Source organism: Nicotiana tabacum, chromosome 16 (genome assembly GCF_000715075.1).
Source record: "Nicotiana tabacum cultivar K326 chromosome 16, ASM71507v2, whole genome shotgun sequence".
NCBI lineage: Eukaryota > Viridiplantae > Streptophyta > Magnoliopsida > Solanales > Solanaceae > Nicotiana > Nicotiana tabacum.
In genome coordinates this window covers 89,599,960-89,614,538 of record NC_134095.1, presented here as the reverse complement: position 1 = coordinate 89,614,538, position 14,579 = coordinate 89,599,960, and the positions used below count along the sequence as shown (strand labels likewise).

At 36.1% G+C, this 14,579-nt stretch overlaps 1 protein-coding gene across 2 annotated transcripts; it reads right to left on the bottom strand.

The window, feature by feature from the left end:
• Positions 1-5,275: 5,275 nt before the first annotated feature.
• On the bottom strand, positions 5,276-12,746 carry LOC107792162 (probable L-ascorbate peroxidase 6, chloroplastic). 2 transcript variants are annotated; one of them, XM_016614355.2, is made up of 12 exons: positions 12,463-12,746; positions 12,240-12,386; positions 11,729-11,849; positions 11,551-11,651; positions 11,367-11,454; positions 9,348-9,415; positions 9,159-9,245; positions 8,420-8,494; positions 8,256-8,333; positions 8,073-8,177; positions 5,802-5,876; positions 5,276-5,533 (listed from the first exon to the last, which is right to left on the bottom strand). In XM_016614355.2, the coding sequence occupies exons 1-12, from the start codon at positions 12,670-12,672 to the stop codon at positions 5,381-5,383; spliced, it is 1,308 nt and encodes a 435-aa protein (XP_016469841.2). In that variant the 5' UTR covers positions 12,673-12,746; the 3' UTR covers positions 5,276-5,380.
• Positions 12,747-14,579: the final 1,833 nt, after the last annotated feature.

Here is a 14,579-nt window from a genome sequence, read left to right as displayed (position 1 = left end):
CGGGAGTGAATTGGAACAGTTAGTTTCATTTTGAAAGCCTTAAGTTGGAAGAGTTAACCAAGGTTTGACTTTTATAACAACCTCGGATTGCTGATTTGATAGTCCCAAAGGATCTTATGGTGATTTTGGACTTAAGCATATATTCGGATTTGGATTTGGAGTTTCCTAAAAGATTTTGAGTCTATTTGCCGAAAGTGGCAATTTGAAGATTTAGAGAGTTCTTAAGTTTGACCGATAGTTTAATTTGATGATATCGAACATCGATTATTGTTCCAGAACATGGAGTAGGTTTATTTGTTGAATGGAACTTGTGTACAAATTTGGGTTGTGATCTGAAGCGTTTAGACATGAATCAGATGCTTGGTTGGGAGTTTAGAAGTTCTTGAACTTAAGAGAAGTTCAGCTTGTGGTTTGATCTTTGATTCATAGATATGATGATATTGTATGTCTTTGGAAGCTTTGGATAGATCCGGATAGTATTTATGGACTTGATGGTATAATTGGGCAGTGTTCCAGGTGAGCTGAGTGAGTTTCAAATCACCCGGAGCGTGTTGAAGTTGATAGATTTTGCTAATGTCTTGTGTATTTTGTGATGGCGGAGTAGGTCTTGTGATTGCAGAGTGTATTTTAGAGTTGGGGAGATTTTCTCTTTGTATTCATAATGGGGCAGTTGCATTCGCAAAGAAGGAGCTGGGAGCTGGGACGAAGGCTTCATGTTCGTGAAGGAATGGTCGCATTTGTGTAGGCTTGGCAGACTTGGGCATCACATTCACAAGGTGTTTCCCACAATCGCGAATGAGGAAATTCTGGCTGAAGCATTTTGTGATTCGCGCACACAAGGCATGGACCGCATTTGCCAATAGTACTCCTGGACAGACTATTTTACGTTGTCATTTCGGTATTTTAACCCATTTTCTCATATTGTGAATCCTAAACATGGACAAGGATGTTTTTGCAAGGAAATTTTAATACAAGACTTTGAGGTAAGTGATTTCTACTAATTTATGAGACTATTTCAAGAATCTACATGGATTATTAACACCCAATATGGAATTTCAAGGTAAATTTAGGGAATCTTTCTATGACTTAAGAGAGTGAAAATTAAGATTTTGAGCTTTGATTTGGACTTGGATTTAAAAATCAAATACATATTTGGACTCGTGAGGTTATGAATAGTCGGGATCTACTATTTGAATCAGGTTTTGACCATGTGGTCCTGATTTGACTTTTATTGACTTTTTGAAAACTAAGTATAGTTTGAAGATTTATTATTTGGAATAGATTCCTATAATGTTGTTAACATTATTGAGTACTATTTGGCTAGATTCGAGCCGGTCGAAGGTGGTTTCAAAAGGCAATGCTGTTTTGGAAGGTTGATTTGGGCTTGTTAAGGTAAGTATCGTACCTAACTTTGTTGTGAAGGAATAACCCTTAGGATTGGACCTTATTTGTCTAGAATGTGTGGGAAGTGACGATTGTGGGAGGTGAGGAGCGTATATGCAGATGCTATGTATGATTTATGACCGGATTAGACTTTAGACTTCTGTTATGAGTTGTTTGGATTGTGTTCTTTCTACAATTCATTTTTAATCATTTGTATGACTACATGAGCTTATCCTTTTGTGCTAGTGATCATGTTTAGGATTATTATCTCTTATTTGGCCAAGATGGGCTATTTGTGGAGTTGTAGTTATACTTGATTTAGTCGCAGTCATGTTTCATATATCATGCACATCCGCACTTAATTGTGGGCATATGTTTATTTTATGATAAAATGATATCTCGGATTAATATGAATATGGCACATATAAACATACTGAGCAGATTAATTTGGAATTGCAATAGGTTTCTTTCATGTAGTTATTGTGGTAATGATGATGTTATGCATGAGGTCTTTGCCATGCAGCTATGATGATATTATTATTGTTTTTGGACAAGTATTATATTGTGCAGTGTGTGAATTTGGATTCATCCCCCTAAGGTCGCCCTCTCATGTTTCACTCTTAATAGCTTACATGCGGATTATGATAAGTTGACTGATGTTGGTTGATTCTGATATAGAATCCGATTATGGTGAATTTTGAACATAAATGTGAAAGCTTTGTTTATGCGAGTGAATTATTTATGTCTTGTTATGCATTCTATATGTTTATGTGTTAAATTCTAACATGCGACTTTATGCCTATGTTATTTGTTGATGACTTGTTGGTCAAAATTGAAATACCTATGTTGAGTTGATATCTCCTGATTTGATATTTGATGATATTGCATCTTTTGTTATATTCTCATTGTGAATTAATATAAACTACACATATTTATTTGATTAGTGAATATTACATGACTTGAACCTCATCTCTATTTCATGGAGGTTAGTCTTGATACTTACTGAGTACATATTACCATGTACTTATACTACATTTTGCATATTTTGTGCAGATCCGGGTGTTGGCGATATAGAATCTCAGGAGTGAGTCTTGTAGCTAATAGGGAGGATTCAAGGAAGTGTTGCATGATCACCCGCACACACTTGGAGTCCCCTTCCCCTATCTTTTTTTGAGACAGTTATTATATTATTTAGAAGTTTTCCTTGTACCATTTTGGAACTCATAACTCGGTACTATCAGGTTTTTGGGATTTGATGTTGTAATATCTTGTGCTATCTATTGTTGAAGGTTTATTATGTTATTTATGCTATTTCAATTATGTTATATCTTATTTCATTCGATTGGATCTATAAAGCATGTTGATTTACCTAATCTTGGAGGTTAGATGTCATGACGATCTTTGGTGGGATTTTAGGTCGTGACACACGCTTACCATTTAATATTCAATTGGAGTCATTAATGATACTATATTAATTTTTTAATACCGCCAAGTCACTATTCATCATCTTCCTTAAAATATTTCCAAAATATTCAAACTTGAGTGAATACTTAGTTGTCCACCTTCAAATTTAGCTAACAATTAACTCAATACGTTCATTGCATTTCTCAATTTTATCGCCATGAATACTACTCATCTTCTCCCTCATTTTCAAAGAACACTATTCATTCCATGAACGAGAAGTTTAGAATCCAACCTTTCAACCATTAAAACTTGCAACAAATACTACAAATACTTTTAACTACACATAATAAACGAGTTTGAAGCATTAGAATTACTTTTTGGAGTTGAAACTTCAGAAACCCTGTGCTTTTTGGATGATTCTTAAATCTAGACAAATTCATATGATTTAGGACAGTTCAATAATGTTAAATACTTGTATTTAGCTTAAAACCATCCATAAAACTTACCTTGTTACGTGGGTTGAAGCCTAGGAGAATTTAGGTTGAGAGTTCCTCAACAGTTAGATCATTTTTGGAACCCAAATGAGCTATCCCGGCTTGGTTTTTAAAGGCCCCAGGTGACTGTCCAGGGTGGCGCCCCGCGGTGCCTACAACAATGGCCCAAAAATCACTTCTGGAATGGGCACTACAGGGCGCGCCGCACCCATCTAGTTGACCAACTTTACTTTCGCACAATCTTCATTAAAAATGTCATAACTCCTTGTAGGAATATTTAAATAACGAATGAGTTAAACCGGTGAAAACTAGACTTAAATAGCTTTAATGTGATAGATAGAAATCTATATAAAACCTTATAAATGTTAAGTTATGTATGTTTAAAGTTAGGCTTTGTGTGTGCTCCTTTGAAACTTTAATCTATCATGTAATTTCCAACTCGACTAGTCCTAATGACTCTTCTTAGACCCTATATCATTTCAAATACACCTCATACATTTACTATCATGATCATGAGATATTCTTTGTATTATTAAATCAAAACCTGCACACAAATTAATATAATTAGCACAAGTCTAGCCTCTAATAGCCTTATAACATTTCAAAAAAAATTGGGACACTACATGCCCGTTCTTCCACCACATCAAAATACCTTTTAAAAATTTATAATTTTAGATATCACAATCATAAGAATAGTTTTTTATTTTAAAAAATAATATACATTTATTTTGGAGTTTTATTTTTAAATAAGTTATCTGAACACGTAGCTTATACTTGCTTTTCTTTGCATAATATAATTGAAAATTGTAGCCTAATGACAATTTCATAGCTGGGTATTGAATACTTTTATTAAAAAATGGATTCTTCAATGTTTTATTACACGTTCAGCTGAAACAACAAAAATGATTCATTTTACACATATTTTTTTAAGGGAAAAGGGAAAAAAAACTTTAAGCTTTCTAATACTTTTCGATGATAATGGAAGGATACTCCTTGTTGCATGTTTGGACATATTGTAGAAAAAACATGGAACAATTTCTGAAGTCTTTCTTTTGCCGTTAACAGTGTGATCTTGGATGTAAATGATAGTAGTAACTCTTCAGAAGTATACAGCGAAAGAAGAGCCTCAATTTATAAAGAAAAAACATGTTGAAAGATCGTTTTAGCTGCAGAAAAATAAAGAACTTAACATAAATAGCTGCCCACTCAAGTGTTTAAACTAAACTAGGCAATAAATATATAATATATGCATAATCTATGTATATCGATGAAAAAATTAAATAGTAAATCCAGGAAGTTGTGTATGTAAAGATAACGCATGTTAGGGCCCGTGTAAGCAAGCTTCACTTCACATAAATATGAGAATAAAGCTGATATTAAAGGTAATTGTTCCTTCTTCATTTTTTGGAAAAAAAGGTAATGAATTGAATGCAACAGAATGAGAGATATGGATTTAACTAAAAAACACTAACAAGTTATTAATCCTATGTTCATATTTTCACAATGTTGCATTAACCAATGGTTAGTAACTTCAAGAGTCTACACATAAGTACGTTAACTATACAATATGACCTAATATTTCAAGAAAAAAGAAAAAAAAAAGTACTTAGACCAAAAGATTGTCTCATTTTGGCTAATCGGTCATGGTATGAGTTTAGGATTTGTAAAATATCTAACTTGCGAGCTCTTACAGCAAAAATTATTCTTAATTTTCTTTTTTTAATTTCCTTCTGAAATCTAAAAGAGAAGAAATTATTTTTCACATTTTGTGTGCTCTTAATAACTTTGAAGATGATCTTAACAATATAAGAAGATAATAGGAACACTCCAAACAAGAATTTCCACAGAAATTCCATATGCAAAGTCACCGAACCACACAAGTGGTCAAGGTTGAATAGCAGCAGCTTCTCCTGTTACGACAGAACTGCAAGGCACAAAGCATAGTGTGACAATTTTTTTTTTTTTTTTTTTTTGGTAATGAGTGTGACAGAATAGCAGTGAAAATTTCAAATTTTGCATATATGACTGGCAAAATTTTCATTCTGAATAATGCCGATACAAAGCACTCAAAATATCTACAAGATCAAACCAAAGCCATCTCAGTTTCCAAGCAAAGATGTCACAATTGCCAAAACACCAATCACAATCATGATATTGAGAAAATAGTTTGTTGGGAGAGGCTTATCTGCGCTCCCCCCAAAACCTTCATATTCTGCTCGAATCTTTTGTTTCATAGCATCCGAGAGCTCTCTCTGCAATTCAAATAGGCAAGACTCGTTGAATTTATTTCTCCTTCATTAGGCTACCAAATTTTATTTTTGAGAGCAAAATTTTGGTAATAGCTTGATCTTGGCAAATTAAAACAAACGGCAGAACTAAAGACGATAAGTTGTATTTAATCCTGCAGCAACCAGAAAAGGTAAAATTTAAACATGTACACATCTCTCCAGGAATTAAAATGCAAGTGTGAAAATTTGACTAATTAACGGAAGGAAAAGTAACAAAGCAATTTAGATTTACCTTTCCGGTTGAGTATTTTGCTGCCACAAACTTCTCTGGCTGACCTTGTGTAGGAGTATTGTCTATTGAGAAACCCTGTCCAAGAAATTCAATACATATCATTCTCTCTCTAGTCACCATACATTTGCTAATATTTTAGTCAACAAGTTGCACAATGGTTGGTGCTTAAATAGTAGATCCTTGGCCCTTACCATCGTGGAGGAAAAACCAGATTATTTGAGGAGGCGGAGTGAAGAAAACATTATTTATCATGGAACTGATTAAAAATATTGCTAAGCTACGGGGCATATCTGAATTTGGTGGAGTGGATGAAAGTATACCGGAAAGATATGAGTTTTGCATGTAAATGAAAGAATGCTGAATGATTAATGAAGAACATAGTGCAGAATCAATGCCAAAAAAAAGTTCAGAATCAGAAGTGGCCTTAGTTTACAGTCAGATGAATGAATAGTACGGAAGACATATTAGAGCTGGTTTGCCGAGATATTCTCAGATCAGTAGAAAGGCTTGAAGTGACACATGCTCAGGTACAGTAAGGTTGACCCTTGAAAATAGGACTAGAGCAAAAGTGCAAGAGCTGCAGGTACTCATGTAAGCGAGACATATAATAAGTTGATTTTATATCGGACCAAGTTCAGGGCATTCCATAGGTTTCTCCGACCAAGTTCACATTCTGCAGCATGTTAAGCATGCTATAATCAAGTTGCATTTTAATTCAACTTTAAGAATTTACTAATGTGTATCTATGAGGGTTTACTAAGCCATTTTCCTAGATTTTATTTTTTAAATGGATTATCAGTTGGACTCCCCTACATATGCATGTCGTCAAATGGTTTGTCAATTGGACAGCCCTACAGATGCATGTGTAAAAAGTACTGAAGGTGTATACTGTTAGCAGAAGGCTAGCAGCTAGGTGCAGCACAACTTCAAAATGCTCTCTTAAAATCAGTGCCTAGGCACTACAGAAGCAATTGGTGGTAGTCAAAATTCAGGCTACGAAGTTTTAGGCAACAGTTAGGACCTCAAACTTTAGCGTCAGGTGCTTCTCTGTGTTTCTAATTTTCTAAGTTGCCGTTCCATTACTTATATAAAGAGAATTTCAAGCAGGAGCTTACAGAGAATATTTTGGCAAGGAATTGAAGTGCAAAGAAAGGAATTTTTGAAAAGAAGTCATCTTTGACAGAGTTTTGCTTCTTTTCTCTATTTTCTTGGTGCTTTAGGTATAATTACGGATATCTACTTGGTGTTTTTGAGTTTTGTTATGAACTAAAAATATAATGGAATCTGACATTCTTTCTTATCCTTAATGCATACTGAGTTAGTTATTCAATCTTGTCCTTGATTCTTTTAATTGATTGGCGACCAACTGGATTTATTCGGAAACTTTAGTTTGAACTTAGAAAAAGGAACCTAGTTCTGACTAGGATTGAATACCATAAGTCCAATGCACTTAATAGGTGAGTTGATTTGTGATAGGAGCATACCTAGTCTGCCTTATATAACCACCAACTGGGCTTAATACAATGGGTTCTCTTCATCATTATTCTCCAATATCCTAGGTTAATAACTCAACTCACAAAAGTATGGTTTAAGGGATGCATTCGGTTGAATGAAGTATTAAGAGAAATCTAGTCCTAGGCCTTCACGCTCGAGCAAATTCCATAATTTTTACGTCATCTTCAGTTCATCCTTAGATTTATCCCTGGTTAATTTAACATTTTAGTCAAAGCTAGATTGCCTGAACAAATTAAAGTGGTTACTATATTGATATTTAACAAGTGATTAGTGCAAATTCTTTGTGGAATGGTAGTAGTATTCGTACTATATTACTAGTCAGGTCGCCATATTTACGTGTGCTAGACAGCAAAAATAGACGGTAGGAGGCACAAGGAGCCAGGGGCGGATTTAGAGTGTAATATATGGGTTCCTGGGAACCCAGTAACTTTTGCGTAGACTCTGTATTTTTGTTAAATTTTTTATTAAATATCTATAAATATCTATTTGTGAACCCGGTTATTATTGTATATTAATTTGAAATTGCGACAGGAACCCATATACTTAAAATCCTGGATCCGCCTCTGCAAGGAGCTCATAAAGCCACAAGAACATCTGTTTAGATTTCATACAAATAGTAACCAATGAAAAATTGGTGAAAATTGCGCATCCAGCTACCTCATAAAAATTTAAGATGAGCGTGGACTTACAGCATATAGAAATAGGATGCAAAAAGCATAATCTTATTAACAGACAAAAATAGTTCTGTTGACAAACCTCAGGAGGATCAAATTTGGCTCCAAGGTTGCTCAGTTTAGCATGGGCTTCCGCATAATCTTTGAAAAATACATCTTGATTTACGGCATACTTCTCTGCATATTCCTGCAAGCTTGTAAGTTGTTAGAGTAGAAAAATAAGTTTGTACTGACAGATTTCATGATTCTGTGCTCTCCTTTCCACCTTAAATGAAGAATCTTCAAAAAGAGCCGCGTCTGTTGGCAAAACTAGCAGATCTTCGTCTCTTCTCTCTTTAATGTCCTACATTATTTCAAATTAAAGAATATTAAGCAATAACTCATCCTGTTTCATCAAACTTCAGTGTATCAATTATCATCATATGGCACCTTAAAGTAGGAATTGTCAAACTTCAACCACTGCACAGTCCATGATTGTCCTCCAGGGTTTCCTGGACCATCTTTCTGCAATGCAGAATAAATCAGCTCAAAAACCCAGAGTTGTTAAATATGCAAGAAAACTATTATAACTGGATCTTTGCACAGAGGCTAGCAACAGATATCTGGTTTTTATCAAGATTTGTAAAGAAACAAAAGCACCATAGTACAGACCATAGAGTCAAAAAATCAAGATCAAAGACATGAGAACTAATATTAAGTGACTGAACAACAGAGATGTGAAGTGCAAAAGACTAACCTTATTGTATTAGAAAATATAAGAATTTAGGTTCCAATTACACAGCCCTCAGTAGTTCAGTTCCTATTTCCGTACGAAGGGCTATGTGAGAACATTATTCAAACTAATTTGAGGAAGAAAGAGTTTTGATAACAAAGTCCAAATGTTTCATAAGGGTGTAAATATAATAATTCATACCCAACCAGCCCATCTTTGCACATGCATTAATACAAAGAAGCTTTTTTTTTTTGAGAAAGGTATAGTACAAAGAAGCATTTCGAGTTCTGCAGCATGCTTTTTATTGAGATGATCCTCAATTGGTCAGTCTTCTCCCTAGACTAATCTTATAGCTGAAAAAATAAATAAGTCCAGATGGAAATTTGAAAAAAACACCCGAAAAGCACAACCATTTACAATTAATGATAATATAAAGTAGCATGAGGAAATGACTACCGTGTATTTTGTTTCTGGCTTGCCCCAACCACTACGCTCTGGTCTGGATCTCCCCAAAGTGTGTGCCCCAGAAAGTGCAACAATTTCCTAGAAACAAAAAGCTCACCAGTGAGAAGCATACATGGCTAGAGCAAAGGGAACTTGAATCATTAGTGAGACGAACTAGAGAACAACATTGACGAGTGTTACCTTATCGTTTAGCCCCATTCTGTAGAAAACATCTCGTAAATGAGAAGCAGGGGAAGGAGGACCAGCATCTAATCAATAAGATTAAGTTAGTTATATATACCAAAGCAAATGGAGGATAATTTTGCAATAGGAGACTATTAGATGCAATGCAGAAGGTTAGACTCTTCAATATGAAGGATTAGAAAAAGAAAGTCATGGTAGACCATCTAAGACATACAACATACTGCAACTGGGCATACAGGGATCTGCTTCAGTTGGAAGCTGAATAATCTGACCGAAACATTCAGGAGAGTTAGGTAAAGCATTATATAAGATTCTAAGAAAAAATAACATGATCAAAATTAAAGCAGCCTGTTTGGCACAAAAGAAATAGAAGAGGGTCCTTACCCAGTGAAATCTAGCTTTTAAGTATACCTGTTCTTTTTTCCTTTTGAAAAAGTAAGGTTTTAAAACATTGTCTACACCTGTATTTAACAATTGCAAGATGAAAAGTATAACTTCACTTCAACAGACAAAGACTTCTTTTTTCTCCCAAAGTTACAGACTAGACACATGTTATGCCCTAAAAGAATGTCAGATTTAGATGACCATATGCTATTGTTAAGAATTGGACCTTGGACCTAACTCAACTCAAAAGCTAGCTTATGATGTGAGGATTGCTCAAGATCATATAAGGAGGCAAACAACTTCATCCCACACTAATGTGGGACTCTAATACTCCGGGGCATACCCACGACTGGACATCTGAATCGTGGACGACATAATATGGGAGTCCAACATTGGATATACCAAGAATAGAAATGGGTCTAGCTTTGATACCGTGTAACAAAATGGACCTTGGACCTAACTCAACCCTGAATAGAAATGGGTCTAGCTTTGATACCGTGTAACAAAATGGACCTTGGACCTAACTCAACCCCAACAGCTAGCTCATGAGGTGAGGATTGTCCAAGATCATATAAGTTGACAAATAACCCTATCCCACCCGATGTAGGACTCTAACAGCTATAACTCCTTAAATTTTGTCCAATGGTAGGGTGCTATTCCAAGGTAACAAGAATTGGATGACATCAAAATTTCTTGTAGTGCGGGATTGGAGGTAATGCAACAATGCAATATGATAATAAATGGCATTGTAAATTTTAAGTTGCATGTCTAGTGATGTGATAAAGATTTGTCTTATGAAGTGAACGTGTTAGATCCCCAAGGCCTTGGTCTAATGGTAAGAGTACATCATGTGATGTATGAGTTAGGCACATGTCCCGGTTCGAAAGCCGCTACAGACAAAAGCCTGCAATTTACTTGGAGAAGTTAGAGGGCCCATCGAGTTTTGAACCATTCGACACTGGCCCTCAAAAATTACTCAGTTATCAAAAGAAAAGGCGGATACATCAGAAGCATTTATATGGTGTTTGGTGGGTTCTGAGGATCACAAATCAAGTCGTGCGCATTCAAGTTTACTGATGTATTTTTTTAAGTATACACTTAGATTTAAATTGAAGAAATGTTGGCTACACACCTTTGCGATTCGACCACTTAATTTGGGCTTAAACAAATTTAGCAGGGTGTTGCAGTTTCCCTTGCATCAGCAAGGTAATGTGGTCTAACCCGAGGTGTAAGCAAAGACCTAGGTATAGCTCCTTCGTTCGAACAATCGAACCTCTTCATCCACCCAGGTGATCCGTTTTTTTTAATTACATTAAATAGCAGATGTACACACTTCTTTAATTTCCAGGATTTGATGAACTTCAAATAAAAGAAAAAAGTTTTACGCGACCTCGTACCAAACTCAACCTTGTGCAAAACAATTGAACTTCACTAATCACCATGTTTCAAAGAGGATAAGAGCAAGATAGCTTTAGATGAAGTGGTTGACTCTGCAGGAGTCTATTAAATACTATACACAGGGATAAAGTTCATTCAACATATCTTGCCCAGTAGTTTCCATGCATGATAAGCTAAGCTGCAGAAAATCATGATGTACAAAAGAAAAATAGATGACAGCTAAGAATCTCTCACCAGGAAGCCTTCCCTCTTCTGGGCATTCCTCGGGCGCAGAAACGTCTACTCTCCCATATTTCATGGGAAGTTTTGGTCCTCCAGCCTCCTATAAGTTTGAAAAGTAGAAAAATCAAGTGATTGAATTTTAACTTTCAAGCAAACATTAAAAAAAAAAAAAAAAGAACCAGAAGTAATTAATGACCTCAATGGCAGTTGCACTGGCCAACTGAAACAAGTCAGCATATGTCACATTAGCATACTTGTCTTTGATTGGCTGGAGAAGTTTCAGTGCATTTACAAGTCCTGAAATTGCAGGCTTAATTGTCAGCTGAAAAATTAGAAAGTGGGCCAAAAAAAGGTAACAAAATGAAGAATGTTACCAGCATTTGCTCCATGTTTTAGTTCAACTTCAAATCTTAAGCTTCCATTAGCTCCACCTCGTTGTGGCCACTCCTCTATATTCTTGTTATAAGTTCCAGCATCATGCCAGCCCAATCGAACCTGGAACCATTTTTAAGCGTTAAAAATATTTCAGCTAAAGTTCATTTCCTTTTTAGTCTGTCGAAAAAGAATTGACACGTTTTTATAACTTCTCATTTTATATACCTCCTCTGTTCCACTTTGTTTGAAATTATTTCTTTATTTGTCCATTGCAAAGAGAATGACACATTTTCTATATTTTTTCAATGAGAAGTTTTTATATCCTCGCATATGCTTTGACATTTTTAATCCTAAAAGTTTGAAAAGTTTTATAGCTACACAAATGTCATAATATATTTAAGGTCACAAGTTTCATAAGTGAAACAGAGGGCTTATTTAGATCACAAGTCTGTACCCAGTCAAACACCAGTAAGCAAAAAAGTGATAGTGACCATGTAAGTGTAAAATTACCAAAATAGGATGACAAAACGTGTTTTTCAACAGCTCTTTGATGTCCTCTCTCGCACTTTTCAACTGATCAGGATCAGACGCGGCGCATTTCGGCGAGACCAACGTGCTGAATCTTCCACTAGATGATGTTCCGACCAAGGATCGCTTCTACAATGAAGAAAAATAGCATTATAACGAAAATCCGAAAAAAAATACGAAAAAAGAAGAGCATCGAACTTCGAACCTGGTAGCGGAAGATGTGAGAAAGGAGAGGGGAGGATTGGAGGCATTTGAGGGAAGGAGAAGAAGAAGAGAGGGAAAGCCTGGTGGTGGCGGAGGAGGAGGAGGTGGCGGCGATGGTGGCGGAGGGGAGGAAACGAGAGGCGGCGCCGGTGAGAGAAGAAGCCATAGAGGGTGAAGGGGAGGATGCTGAAATTAGAGTATTAGTTGCCATTGGGTGAGAGTCTCCTTATGTTTTGGATAGTGAATTCAGAGTGTGGCTTCTATTGGGCCAGCCTAACACCTCACTTATTAAAAAATTGAAATGACAAATCTATATTTGGTGTGCGTATTTCATTGTCCCATTAATTTGGATTTGCAAGAAAGTGATTCCTACTACTAGTATTTTTTCTTTTTTTAGGGTTATAGTTCGAAATATTTAATTAAGAATTGTGAATCTTATTCATCCTATCATATCCTTCCGTGATAATAACTAATTTTATTTGTGAATCTACCTCCATCCTAATTTATATCTCTTTTTAATTTTAATGGTGCTAAAATAATGCTCAAAGAAATATCATATATGAGTCATTATTACTTTTCATGTACTACATTAGTCTTTGAAAAGACAAAAGAAAATATAACAACAACAACAACAAACTTAGTGTAATTCTATTAGTGGGGTTTGGAGAGGGTAATATGTACGCACACCTTACTCCTACCTTGTAAAGGTAAAGAAGTTGTTTCCGATAAACCATCAGCTCAAGGAACAGTGAAAATAATGTAACAACAAGTAGCAACAATAATATAATAGGAGCAAATGGCGCAACATGTAATAATAAGGAACCAGGAATAAGAAAAAATACAAAAATATTACTAGTACTACTGATAAGTCTAAGAGACTAACGACTACCTATCAACCCACCACCCTAATTCTCGACATCCACCCTTTCCTATCGAGAGTCATGTCATCGATAAGCTGGAGCAATGACATATCATGCCTAATCACCTCACCTAATACTTCTTTGGCCTACCTCTATCCTTTCTTAGACCTGTTGTGGTCAACCTTTCACACCTCCTGACTGGGGCATCTATGTCTCTCCTCTACACGTGCCCGAACCATCTCAGCCTCGATTCCCGTAGTTTGTCCTCCACCGATGCCACACCCACCTTGTCCCAAATGCCTTCGTTCTTAATCTTGTATTTTCTGGTATGCCCATACAGTCATCTCAACATCCTTATTTAAGCTACATTTATCTTCTGAACATGGGACTTCTTGACGGTCCAACACTCCGCTCCATACATCATAGTCGGTCTAACCACCACTCTATAGAACTTGCTTGTAAATCTTGGTGGTACATTTTTATCACACAGAACCGCAGAAGCGAGCCTCCATTTCATCCACCCTGCTTCAATTCGATGAGTAACATCCTCGTCAATCTCCCCGCTGCCTTGGATTACAGACCCAAGATATTCGAAATTATCCCTTTTGGGGATGACTTATGTATCAATCTTCACTTCCACTTCTGCTTCAGGCATCCATTCAATAAACTTAAACTCCAAATATTCTATTTTCGACCTACTTAACTTGAAACCTTTAGACTCCAGCGTATGTCTCCAAACCTCCGACATAGCGTTACCCACTCCATGTCTCGTCAATCAGTACTATGTCATCAGCAAATAGCATACACCATGGTACCTTCCCTTTTATGTGTAGCGTTAGCATATTCAACATCAGGGCAAACAAAAATAGGCTAAGAGTCGATCCTTGATGTAACCCCATCTTATAACGACCTGGCCGATCGTTTTGAGAGTTAGAGCCCTGATCCCCTATTAACTGTCTCCCCCGTATCTTTTTTATGCTATTATGACATGCTGGGAGGTTTCATTTTGGTTTTTGGAAGTGTTTGGGACACTTAGTCCCTAAACGGAGGCTTAAGTTTTAGAATTTGGATCGTGGTCGGAACGGTGTAAAGAAGACTCCGAAATGGAGTTTCGTCAGTTCTGTTAGCTCTATTGGGTGATTTTGGGCTTAGGGGCATGCTCAGATTGTATTTTGGAGGTCTGTAGCTCATTTAGGCTTGAAATAGCGAAAGTCGAATTTTTAGAGATTTGGACCGATAGTGAAATTTTAGTATCGGG

Coding starts and splice junctions, on each gene's coding strand:
- LOC107792162 (XM_016614355.2), bottom strand. CDS start 12,672: ATGGCAACTAATACTCTAATTTCAGCATCCTCCCCTTCACCCTCTATG. Junction 11,850..12,239: donor CGTTTTGTCATCCTATTTTG/GTAATTTTACAC, acceptor AAATGGTTCCAG/GTTCGATTGGGCTGGCATGA. Junction 8,334..8,419: donor TTGACAATTCCTACTTTAAG/GTGCCATATGAT, acceptor GAAATAATGTAG/GACATTAAAGAGAGAAGAGA.